At 38.7% G+C, this 13402-nt stretch overlaps 1 protein-coding gene across 9 annotated transcripts in view; it reads right to left on the bottom strand.

Annotated features, from left to right (window-relative positions):
- MGAT5 (alpha-1,6-mannosylglycoprotein 6-beta-N-acetylglucosaminyltransferase) overlaps positions 1 to 13402 on the bottom strand; it is a 376908-nt gene that overhangs the window by 123322 nt on the left and 240184 nt on the right. For all 9 annotated transcript variants that reach the window (XM_077153611.1, XM_077153615.1, XM_077153612.1 and 6 more), the window contains 4 exons: positions 12133 to 12294; positions 10676 to 10845; positions 6861 to 6995; positions 999 to 1132 (listed from right to left, as the gene is read on the bottom strand). In XM_077153611.1, the coding sequence (XP_077009726.1) occupies positions 999 to 1132; positions 6861 to 6995; positions 10676 to 10845; positions 12133 to 12294 (601 nt within the window). The remainder of the gene's footprint in view (positions 1 to 998; positions 1133 to 6860; positions 6996 to 10675; positions 10846 to 12132; positions 12295 to 13402) is intronic.

Genomic DNA, 13402 nt, shown 5'->3' with positions numbered 1-13402 from the left:
CAGCCTTGCCTCAACAAAGGAAACAGAGACACATCTCAGAAATTAATTCTAGGATGGGAAGCTCTGGCTTAAATTTATTCTAAAAATGTTGGTAATTGAGAACTCTCCCCTCTGAGCATCCAAATTAGCCACTGAACTCATGTGTTTTCGTTTCCAGAAGGGGATTTAACCTCATTAGGTAGGGCCTATTGCCTTAAACAACAATGGCGCAAATACTATCAAATTTGGTGGTTTGGCTTCATGGCCCTCAGCTAACAGAAAAGGAAATGAGACCAGATGCAGGGACACTGGTAGCAGCAGTAGGAAATGGTGAATGTGGGAAAAAGACACTTTTCAAAACAGAAAAATTATAGAAGGCTAGAAAAATTATAGAAGGCTAGAAGTTGGGGTCAGTTACCCCATCAGTTGCTAGTGTGCTGTTATCACTGCATTACCTCATGAAATAATAACTGCTATTGATAACAATGACAGCAGGTCAGCAAAGGAAGGTGAAATTTCATTCTGAGCCCAATACTTAAGAAATCAGTAAAGGATGATACAGATTTTAAAATAATTTCATTTTTAAAAGATTAATATACTGTTTTTTTTTTAATTACCTTGGTTAAGGAATGAAAGTTTAATTCTTTGGAAAATGTAGCTATGTGGAAGACCTCTTTCCTCATTGACAATGGAAGTGGAACCTACCCAGTAACTGTGGGACATGCAATCCATTTGGCACCAGCCAACCAACCTCAACCCAAAATCCTTTCCCAAGAGGTTTCCAATGAAACATCATATTGAACTTATTCTCCAGCACATTTCTAAGGCTATGTACATGTGGCCTTTCAGTTCTAATAAAAGAAATTCAGGTAATTCCAAGGAAAATGCTCAATTGGGCACATTTCCACAGCTAAGGGGGCCCTGAGAACCAGACTCCAAATAGATGACTGCGTAGTTTATTTTCCTTACCCCGTCTGGGTGGCACTCTGGGAAGCGGGGGTGAAAACATGAATACTCACGGAACATGGTATAAAACTGCTGAGGGTTCAGATTCCATTTTCCCCAGGGAGTCTTGTGGCCTTTGGACTGGGCGTAATTAGCATGATTAAACTCTGGTTCTGTGCCAAACGAGTCCAGGACTCGAAGCATGCACCTGAAAGAAAAAAGCGATGCGTGTACAGCTACGACTTTGGCTCTGAAATGCAGTAGTTAAAAGCTCCCCCCCCTCCTTCAGGGCCTATTTAAGTGGACAAACAGGGGTCACTGGAAGTGCTCCTGGGCAAGAACTGTGAGGTTTTATAAAGTCTGTGGAGCAAATACCTATACATGTGACTTCAGTGTCTCAGCCATCACATAGCAGACATTCTTTGCTTACGATCAGTCGGCTAATCATAGAAGATCACTCAAATGCCAGCTAAACAGAAAATACCGGGGAAGCTAGGGCTGCAGATTGCCACACACACTGCTATGCCTACTACCTCGCCAGGGCTGAGCATATAGTAGGTGCTTAGTGAATAGTTGTTGAAGAAACAAACAAATGCCATTTTTAGGGGTCCTATTGTGCTTCAAGTATATGGCATAAATATCTTTCAGTAATCATCCGACATTCTCATCCATTAATTATGTGATTTTAGGCAAAGCTTGAAAATCTCACTCAATGGGCAGTGAACTTCAATATTTGAAGTAGCAAAAGTTGAATTTCTTTTACTCTGAGAGTGAAAAAGTGACACTGAAGATATTTCATTTGGTCTGTTACTTCAAAGTCTTAGAGCAGAGGTCAGCAAACTAAAGCTGAAAGGGTTGCATGGCCTCTGGCTGTACATGCTAAGGATGGCTTTTACAATTTCAAATGGCTATACACACACACACACACACACACATAATGACATGTAAAAATTATATGAAATTAAAATTTCAACATTCATAAATAAAGTTTTGTTTGAATACAGCCAGGCCCAATCGTTTACATATTATCTCTGAATGTGTATCAGCTCTAATAGCAGAGTCGAGTAGCTACAACAGAGAACCCATGCCTTCAAAGCCTAAACTATTTACTATCTGGTCCTTTATAGAAAAAAAATGCTGACCCTTGCTTTAGACTGTACAAAAAATAATCAATCCAGACAAAGGAATTAACACTGAAAGAAAAGATATTGATTTTTGTTACAATTTTTTCATCACTGGTGAACTAAATCATAAAATAAATTCAAATAAATTTATCTCAAAACATTGATATAAATTTAGCTTGTGACTGGCCATTTAAAGCAACTCTGCTTTCATTCTGTATCAGTAATAATTCTGAATAATTCACAGGACCAATAAGGATAAAAGCAAATAAATCAAGATACAGCTATATTTCAGAATCAGATGACAGCAGTGACTTTTAAGTATCTGAATCAGTTTCTTCCTTCCCAAGGTTAGGAAGTCATTCTTTCAACTTCTTATTTTTATTTTAATATGCTGTTCAGAGAAAAATAAATCCAAACCCTAGATAGAATTTTCCAGGAGGAGCAATAGTAAATTGTCATTTCAGTGTGATCATTTTCTCATCAGTGATCACCACCATTTGTCTAGACAAGGAAGAGAAGAAAAGAAAGAGGGAGGGTGAGAGGAGGGAGGGTGAGAGGAGGGAGGGTGAGAGGAGGCAGGGCTCGACCACAGAAAGAAATACAAGCTGACCAGAGAATAGCTCCCTTCCTTTGGCTTGCTCTGTGGCTCTCACTGAGTACAGTCTCATCAGTCTGGCAATATTGGCACTATCTCCATGAACCCATCACAATGAGGTGGACAGTGATGGGCCCCCACTGAGGCTTGTTCTCCTTGCATTTTGTGTGTGTGTGGGGGGGGGGGTAGGGGGGAAGTACATGGTCTGGGAAACGAAATTTCCCTGCTTTTTGAGTAGCTCCAAGCAATCCTTTCCTCCTCTTAATAAGCAGCCTCATTTTGCAACATATCTTTTCCCTTTAAAAATAAGATAAAAAAGGAACTGGCTGTGCCCAGCATCCTGAGAAAGATGACAATGTTCAGAAAGCAGCAGGGACTGGCACAGCAGCTCTCCAGAGGGTGGCTGTGAGAGGTCAGAGGAGAAGGATGGACACACACTGTCCTGGTGGGGCTGTGGAAGGTCCAGCCCCTGGCCTGAGACGCTCCCCACTTCCGGTGCCTTAAGGGCCAGAACCTCCACGGGACCCCAGAAGAACAGAGCTCTGGGCAGCACGGCATGGAGAAAGAGACCACCCTGTTGGAAGGAACCATTTCCTTCAAGGCTTCAGCTCTTCCACTTATTCACAGCCGAGTCTTCCTAAGAGCCTGTGTCCCTCTCCAGTTTCGGCTTGTGACTGTATTTTTAACTTGGAGTTTTATTGGTGCTATTTTAAATACGGATAATTAAAACAAGCCCCGCTGAGCACAGATGCCTGCTAAGAGTCTCCTGAAAGCCTGGAGCATTGTAGATGTCTCCATGTGGTGGTGGGATCCTGACGATGAGACACTATAGAATGATGGGCAGTCTGTTTCAGAGACTTAGAAGTCTATGTCCTTATTTTAGAGGCTTGGCCTACAGCCCAAGCCAATGACTATTTTCTGTCTCATCCAGGTTTCTTTTATAAACCAGGGGCCAGAAACTGGTCCTTGGCTATGGACAAAGGAAGCCTAATATTATCATTTTCTTTCTTCTGTCACTTCCTAAATCTGTGCATGGTAGAGTTTTGTTTGTGTTGCTAATATTCATGCTTCCCCTCTAATATCCTTTTGTGTGTGTGAAGCATCCAGGGCAGACGAATAACTTAAAACGATGTTTGCCTTGATGCCCAAGCACTGGAATTCCTCTAATAGTGATTACCATATCACTGCCAGATGACCCCTAGAACATCGCCAGTGCCCTTGGCCACACTTCTGTGAGGACACTCACGACCTCCTTCTCAGGACCTACTTTCTGGTTTGGAGTTTCACGTAAAACATGGTAGGTATTGTGGCCTATTTGTATCTCACTTTTCTGTGTGTCCTCATGCTGAGAGCAGAGGCCTCATATGAATCTAAATGGGTATGAGTTTTGCAGTAACTAGCAGAATGCCAGGTATTTAATGTCTGCTTAACTGAATTTTTTGGGTCCCTGAATAAATTGGACACAATTTACAAGTAGTTTTTCCACATCAACCAGGACTCAAGTGTCTGCTCCTAATTGAAAGATCAAAGGATTATCTTCCCATTTAAAGGAACTCGTAACATCTGCCATCAGCCAAGATGAATACAGAGAGTGCTGACCACTTCCCAAAAGGGGAAAAAATGGACAAAAACCTTCAAGAGTACCTGCTTGGTGATCTGCTAAAATCTTAGCCTCTTCTCACCAGAAAGAATGCAGGGCTAAAGTATTAACAGATCTCCTGCCAGCTAACATCACTAACACAGATGATGTATCCTCAAGAATGGAGAAATAATCACTACACTGAGTCTGAAAAATTCCCTGAGACGGTGTTTTCTCATTCAGCAAAAATTAAATACCAATCAACAGTGATTGTTTTAATAAGGAAATTGCCCTTTTTAATCACCTTAAATAATACCTCTCAGAATAGTTTTCTATCCAAACAGTCCTTCCTAATAGCAAGGATATATGAGTCAAGAGATGGCTGTTCTAATCCCTTTCTCACATTTATCAGGTGTCTGCCATTTGCAAAATGCCAGAAACAGCAGCTTCTGTCTTTCTGTATTAATACTGTAGCTTAAAAAAAAAAAAGTCTACTACATGGCTTATTAACCAAGAAGAAAGATGGTTATTTCCACAGAATTGAGAACAAATGTGATGGCCTATGATTCTTGAAGATTTCAAGGGAAAAAACAAAACAAAACACAAAACAAAAAGGAAAAACCTAATAAAAAAGGTAGAGGGATATTATGGCCCCAACCAAGATTTTAATTTTGCCTTTTTATAAAATCATAACCGGAAGAAAACAGAATGGCAAATTCTCTATTCAATCAACCCCATTCCTCATCCATGAGTGTTTCAAGGCCCAGTGAGAAAATCCTTGCTGGAGGAGAAACAATTGCAACTAAATTCTATTGCCAATGGGTGTCACCACCAGCACCTCCATATTTCTGAAAGGATCACAAATATTTTCAACTTTATAAACTTTTAATTTCTTATAGCTCTCCAATCAGATATAGCCTTAGAGAGTAAAGTTAGCATTAAACTCTAAACTAATCTGACAATAAAAAAGAAACACAGGGAGGAATTTTCCAGGTCGACTAATGAAAAGATTTTCAGAATTTTCTGTTAGGAAGATGGTTCAACAATTACGTATTTACATAATTCATAATTTTTTGCCAAATTCATATACCATTTATACTATTAAATATATAATAGTTATTTATATTTACTCACTTTCAAGTTTAATTTTTAAAGGAAATTTTTATCAAGACCATAAATGAAAGCCAATATCCACTGTGCTAAACGGAATGTAACCAAAAAAAACACATGACCCCTCCAAAAAAACCACTATTAAATTCAAGTTAGATACTTTTGCCTGTTGAAACCTAAGACGAATGGCTTCTCTCACTTTGTTAAAAATGAATGCAAATTGATATTTATAATAACTTTTTACTTGATATTTTGAGGATGCACAGTTTTGATGGTTAATCAAATGGTATTTAAAATACTGTTTAATATTTAGAATTCAAGCAACTCTGATATTTGTATTATACTTTTTTCCTTCTTTGCTTTAATTTTAAATTGGTTTATGAAACACATTATATGAACAGGTTTTTACGATGATTACTTAGATATGTTTTTTTTAATATGCCTATGGATATGCTAACTAAGATTATCCATTTTAGGTTATATTTTAGTTAGATTTCCATAAGTTAATTGTAAAAATATTTGTGTCTTCATATTTTCCTGAAATAAGAGAATTATTTAGTAACATAGGTCATTACTAAAGCAATGCAGATATTTGTAAGAACTTTCTATGTGATACTTTGAGAACATTCAGTTTTGACAGCTGATTAAATGGTATCTAAGTTAGCTTTTTTTTTTTTTAATTTCTTAAATCTCTATTTCTCATTTGTAAAACAAGGACAAGAATTTGGTTAGGATGCTTTGGCTGTAAGAATAGAAATAAACTCTTTCCAGTTTAGGCAAAAAAAAAAAAATGCAAGCAAGTGGGAGATAAAGTAGCATCAAGCTAAGCCTTTTCTCAGAAAAACTGAAATGAATTTGAAATATTAATGAATTTATTATATAATTCAATGTTATTGGATATTATTCAGTGCTATAATTGTACAAGTAAAATCATTTAAAATACTAAGAAGTTGTCCCAAACCCACACCTGGGGAAACACTGAGTCAATCAAATGTCAAAGGCACTGCACAGACTAACGCATGTACCCTAGCCATGCTAAGCATGCCACTTATTTTACAAAGCACAGGCCCCCAGCCTTCACACAAGGCATTCCTAGTTTTCTCTTACAAGAATGACAAGAATACTGATGAGGGCAAAGGAAAGAGAAGTGAATTATCATGGCAAACTCAAGGAACACAAGAAATGACCCTGGCCATATTTTATCAAAATTGTTATTTGATGTTAAGCAGATGAGATAGGTTCCATCCCTGGGAGAGGAATGTTAAGTATTAAGGAAAGTAAAAAGGAGGTTGGACACACTTGTTTTCCATTATTAAGAAGTCAGTGAAAAAAATAAATAAACGAAAAGCCTTCAAAGTAAAAAGTCACTGTGAAGAACCTGAATTTCAATTAGGAATGAGAAAAATGCTCCATGCCATTGAAAATAGACTATCTGATAAGCTTATTCTATACGCAAGCATATAATCCTTGCTAAAAAAAAAAAAAAATCTCTACAAACATTAAATTAAGAAACGCACGGAGTACTTACTGGTAATGAACCCAGGAAGGTCCCAGAGTTTTCTTGAATTGAGCAAGTCCCACAATATCAATATAAATGAGCTCAACAATTCTGTCCCCTATAGTTGGGCAGCCAGATCGGTTTCCCACGACCTTCTTCATTATTCTAGAGAAAGGGCAGAGGAGAGGAAAAAAGAAATTGTTGACTTTGTGGCACTACAGTTGGCAACATTAATAGGCAAACAGTCATTCAAAGAAACCTCACTGCAGAGTTCGGCATGGACCTTCCAAGTCTACTGCCTTTCTGTTCAAATTCTCTCCACCCATCAGGGCCCACCCAGAGCTCTGATTTTGCATCTGGCAAAAGCAAACAGTGAAATGGAACAAGAACTGCCCTTGAAATAAGGGAAGATCTGGGTCTAAATCTGCCTCCACCGTCTAGCAGCTATGAAACCTTAGACAAGTTACGTAACTTCCCTGAGTCTTCCCTCATTCTTAAAAAACAAAAACAGTAGGGGGCAGTTGGATATGGAGAAGGTGATATCAACCTCTCTGGGGTTCTTAGAGGGATTAATGAGCTATCAAAAAGAAATTGCCTAATTTATACTAGACACTCAATGACTACTATTTTCCCCAACAGTCTGTCTAATTCCAGCTCTTACTGACCCCACCCCCTCCTCTAAATGTCTTTCAACACTGTCTTATCCTGTCACCTGATTTTTTCTTGTATTACAGAACTGGCACAATAGCTTATGCTTTATTTCTATACATCCATCAATCGCCCTAGTACTCACAAAGCATCAATCTACTCTATATGAGGGAATAAAAATTGCTAACTGTTCCATCATTCACCTAGAAAATCACTCACTGTCGATACCCCATACCCCTACTCACACCTCACAACCACTTTTTCCCAAATTCTAGATGTCCTACTTCAAAGGACAACACTCATACACAGGACACTGCTCCTCGAGGCTGCAGAGCCACAGCTCCATTCACTTTGACCTAGACTCTGGGCTTCTGAAAAGCTAGATTCCTTAAAACCAATTTGTACGCATGTGAATCTATCCCAAGAGTCTGAAACCCTTTTTGGTAAAGGGCCAGACAGTTAAGACTTTCATCTTTGCAGGTCGATTCAGTCTACCGCAACTGCAACCCTGCCGCTGTAGCATGAATGCAGCCTCAGAAGAGGTAAACAAACGAAGGTGGCTGTATTCTAATGAAACCTCACTTATAAAAACAGGCAGAGGGTTGAATTTGGCCTGGGAGCAATGGTTTGCTGACCCCTTTTTATCAAGTGGTCCCCAAACATGTCTGCATCTTGGCATCACCCAGTCTTCAAAAATACTTATGTCTATGTTATATCTCCAAAAGTTGTGATCTAATCAGTTGGGATGTGCTCTGGGCTTTGGAATCTTGTAAAAAGATCCCTAGGTGATTCAAATGTGCACACATGTTTAGAACCACCACTATATGAGGCTCCCACAATTATCGACTTCAATAAAGCATATCTGGCTCTGTCACCAGTGAGCTTAAAGACCTTGATCCTAAAATTTAATTTGCCCAAGAAATCCTAACACATGCCTTTCTTGCTCTTTCCAGGGAGCATCTGGGTCCTCTCTGGTTCTCCCACAGTATTTTATTTGTTAACCTGTCTGCTCATTCATTCATTCATTCCCTAACTCATTCATTCAATAAGTGAGTGCTAGGCACTGCTGTAGGTCCTAAATACACAGTGGTAATCAATACTTACACAGTTTGTGCACTCCCTATGCTTACACTACAGCATCCATACCTTAATTAGCATTAACTATATTGTGTTGTAATGAAGATTGGCAACTATTTGACCACATGCTAGCCATCTCTGTATATCCCATAAAAAGAACAGCCCACAGAAAGAAAGTGCTGAGGGAGTGATTGCTAAATGTATGAATGAATCCACTTTATACGGCATGTACCCAATGTATTTTAAGCAAGCAGGAAAAAGGCAACAGGAAGCTGCATAAAAAGGTGGCAAGAATAGTGACTCAGGGTTAGGAAAACTTCAGGTGTATCCAGATTTGAAAGGGGCAATTTGGCACAGTGGTCAAATGCACAGGTAATGATGTCACACAGACATGGGGTTCAAATCCTGGTTCTCCTATGTATTACTCTTGTGGCCTACAGCAACTCAGTTTTTGGTCTAAGCCTCAGTTTCCTCATCTGTGTAATGTGAGACCGTTAAAGCACCTACTTCCAGGTTGGAACTGAGGACTAAATAATATAAAATATGAACTGCTTTGTATCCATAGCATAGTATGTCGTCAATAAATGTCAGCGGTTAGGAGTTGTTTCTGTTGTAAAGGTGTACTGGGTTTTTAGCTATTACGTACTCCAGAAAAGCCATGTTCTTTAATCCTCTTTCAGTATTGCTGGGTAGAATCTTTTTATTGTTTCCATCAAGATGTGGCCCACCCAATTGCGGGTGGTAACTTTTGATTAGGTTTCCAAGGAGATGTGTCTCTACCCATTCAAGGTGGGGTTGCTTACTAGAGCCCCTTAAGAGTAAACCATTCTGGAAAATGATTCAGAGCCCACGCAGCCAGTGACTTTTGGTGATGGAGAAGGAAAAAATCCCAGGGATGGCACTGAAGAAGCCCAGAGAGTGAGCTAACAGACATCACCACAGGCCTTTGCAGCTGAGAGAGAGACCCCAAACATCACTGGCCTTCTTGAGCCAAGGTGTCTCTCCCTGGCTACCTTAGTTTGGGCATTTTTATATGCTTACCTTAATTTGGATATTTTCATGGCATTAGAACTATAAACTTGCAATTTAATAAATTTCCTTTTTAAAAAGCCATTCCGTTTCTGGTATATTATATCTGGCAGCTTTAGCAAACTAAAGCAAAGGGTGTCATAAAGTCTACTATGGTAATTCAAGCCCTTTCCACAGTAGCTGGTATAGGTAAATCATTGACCAACCGACACCTGGCATCATCATTATTGGTTTTATTGCTTTCACCTCAACATGGCCACTAACCAGGTGTGGACCTTGGACCTAGCACAAGAGACGTCGCAGGGCATCAAAGTCTTGGACAGTAAAGTAGGAACTGGGTGGAACATGTATTGCTGTAACATCCCTTCCAACTCTACAAGGTTCCTTCAGGGTATTTCTACTAGAGACATATGACATAACGCAATGAGATAACTTGGGTGTTCGGGTAGAAAGCCTCCATGGGTGGGTATCCAGAAGGAGTGAAGGGGATCGAAGCAGTCCTGCTTAGTCAGCTGTGTCAATCTGAAAGGGATTAAGATAATAGGACTGGAGCTAGAAGCAAATGTCAGTGAAATAGAAAACTGAGGTTAAAAAAAAAAAATCCAGGTAGAGTAAAGAGGCTCAGAGTTGAAAGTCAGATAATTGGAAAAGGATTGGATTGGTGCTTTCAGAAAATTCACACCATCCAGATTAAATTATAAACAAGAATCTGCCCTGTTTGAAGATTCACAAAGCTTGATGTTGAGTAAGGAATGTTATGAATGTCAGCAAGAGACAGGGAATTAGCAAAGTCAATAATGTTTTGTGCTGCAGATGTTGGAAGCACCTGTAACAGCACAGAATAAGCTTCTTAGTTTGAATTTTCTGGCATTCATTTATGAAGCCTCTGGAGCCTGCAGCTACAATGAAAACATATTATCCTTTCCGCGGTGTATGTATTTAGCTCCTGAAAATAATCTCCTTATCTCCTGTTTATTGAATTATCACTTTCATTTTCCTCCACAAGAAATTACACACTAATAGAAGGCTTTAGGAGTTTACAATTTCTTTTTTTGTATTCTGATTTTAAAATTGAAAAGTAATCTCCTTACTCCTTGAGCTCAGCCAGTGAAGCTGAAATCCTAATGTCATGGCCCAGTAAGTACAGAGATGTAATTAAATCACTCCACTGAACTAATTCACCAAGAGGGCCACCGCTGAAAGCTGTCTCTGCAATCTTAAATCCAGATTCCTTGGTCAGGAGTCCCAGATGAACGAGGACCTGTAAAAGATAAAAAAAAAAAAGACCGAGACTGATTCTCACTGAACCAAGTGCAAGACTCTGCAGTAAAACACCAAAAAAGTGACAAAACGTTCTAAAGTCATGCTTACATCCAAATGAAATATCAACATGGGGTACGCCATTTTTCTAGAAGGTACAGAGAAAGGAAAGAAATAGATTCATGGTTGTTTTAGAGAAATGAGAGCGCTATTACTGCCCTTGGCACGGCTATATACAAGAGCTGTGAGCAGATGACCCTGCTTTTAGAAAGCAGGAGAGATTAGGAAAATCAGAATTAAAGGAGAGGAAGCCAAGACAATGAAATATCTCAAGATATTTTCCACAGCTGGAATATTTTTAACCTTTTAACATGGAAAGGTGCAAACACACACATAATTAAACATGATAACACAGTCGATCCCAATGTACTGATCATGTAGCTGCAACAATTATTAGCTGATCAGAAATCATATATAATTCTCCTCCCTCTAGATTAATTTGAAGTAAATCCTAGACATCGTATTGCCTCATCTGTAAATACTTGGTATGAATATCTAAAAGCTATGAACCTTCAGTTAAAAAGAGAACCATAACACCAACACACCTAAAAAAGTTAGTAATTTCTTAGTATCATCCAATATCTAGTGTTCACATATCCTCAGTTATCCCTGATATTTTTTTTAAGTGTAGTTATTCAATTCAGAAATAAGGAAATTATAATTGCTGGTATATCTTCTCCTAACTACCTTTAACCTACAGTAATCCCCCCATACTTTTTGGGAAATTGTGCTTATAATGCATTTGTCGAAGAAACTGGGTTGAATTTCCAATAAAGTCTGGATTTTGCTGATTATAATCCCATGATATTGGATGACATATTATCTAGTCCCCTGTATTTACCATACATTAGTGATTAGATCTACAGATTTGATTAAATTTTATTTCAAATCTGCATTTGGAGGATGTAACTGAACTGAGAGAAATAGAAAGTTCCCAAAGGTTGGATGAAGGGAAAGAAAGGGGGACAGTCTCCTGACACCAGTGGGAGAGGAAGTTCAGTCAGACGGTCCAAAGGGCTTTCACTGGCAAAACCCATGTATCAGTCCCTGCTAAATAAAAGTATTGAAATTAGGGAAAGGGCCACCAAACAATGGCAGTACAAGAAAGCAAGCAGATTCACAGGGAGGCAATATTATCTGAGTGATGACATTTCATCTTTTTTCCAAGCGCAATCAAAATTTAAAAGAAAACTGGCATTTAATTGAACTGAAATAATAGGAAACTTACTTTCTTTCGCTTTCTCTTCTCAAGATTCTGCTTTTCTGCCAGTGATTTGATTGCCTGGATCCATGCATCAGCCATTCGCCGGATCCGTAGTCTCATCCAACGGAACTCCTCATGCTTTTTCATCATATTGTAGAGAATATTAAAGTCAGTACGAATTTCAGCCTAGAAACCAATTTGATAAAGTGAGTAGAAGATGAAGAAGTCATCAATCATAATGATTTTCATGATGTGACATTTGAAAACTTGAAAAAGATATTCAATTAAATACTGGACTGCTGATATGCTGTACGGGATCTCATTTTAAAAGGCGACACAGTCATTACAAAGCTCTGAGCTATGATAAAATGCATACATAGTATGTTTGATGTACCTTGAAATTCTCCATGCCCAAATTTATTGTGCCATGATGGCAAGACTCCTGGAAAAACTGAAGTAAATTGTTACGGGTAGCCGGTATTATGTAGAGGTTGCCAAGAAGCCTTTGTCTCTTCCACAGAGTTAAATGGAGAAATAAATCCTCTCCTTCCAATTTTGTCTCAGTCCAAACAAGGAAAATAGTCATTATTTTGTAAGGAATTCAAAAGCCAGGAATCCTATTTCTCTAATATAGCTGGATATAATATAAATTCAGGGAAGAATGACATAAAAGCCAGGAAAAACATTTTTCTAATGTAGTTGGATGCAACCAGTGATTGAAGTAACAGAGGAAAATGATGATACCATTGTTTATATCAAATAACATCTAAAGTGCTGAATTCATCTTTCAGCAGTCACCATAGTTCATTCTAAAATACTTAACCCACCATATCCCTCCTTAATTTCACAATTTCCCCCAGGATCCCAAGGTCTAAAGCCTGGGACAGCCAACTTCAGCCCTTGGGTCAAGTGTTTATAAATAAAGTTTTATTGTAACACTGCAACATCCATTAATTTACATACTGTCTACGGATGCTTTCTGTGCTGCAAAGGCAGAATTGAGTAGTTATGACAGAGGCCATTATGATCTGCAAAAATGAAAGTATTTACTATATGGCTTTTTACAGAAAGAAATATACTGATCTTTTGGTTCAAAGAATAGACTTAAGCTTTCAGTGTTGCATACAAAGCCTTCCACAGTTTCCTACTTACCTTTCCAATGTTATTTTCAACCCATGTCATCCAAACACCTTAAGCCCAACTGAACCATGTTCTACTCCCTGTAAATGCCAAGCTCTTTAACGACTGGTGGTTTTGCATACACTACCCTATATCAGGGACACCCTTCTCTCCC

This window comes from Tamandua tetradactyla, chromosome 3 (genome assembly GCF_023851605.1).
Source record: "Tamandua tetradactyla isolate mTamTet1 chromosome 3, mTamTet1.pri, whole genome shotgun sequence".
In the NCBI taxonomy this organism is placed as follows: Eukaryota; Metazoa; Chordata; class Mammalia; order Pilosa; family Myrmecophagidae; genus Tamandua; species Tamandua tetradactyla.
The sequence above is the reverse complement of the archived record's forward strand: the minus strand, read 5'-3'. Positions and strand labels throughout refer to the sequence as shown.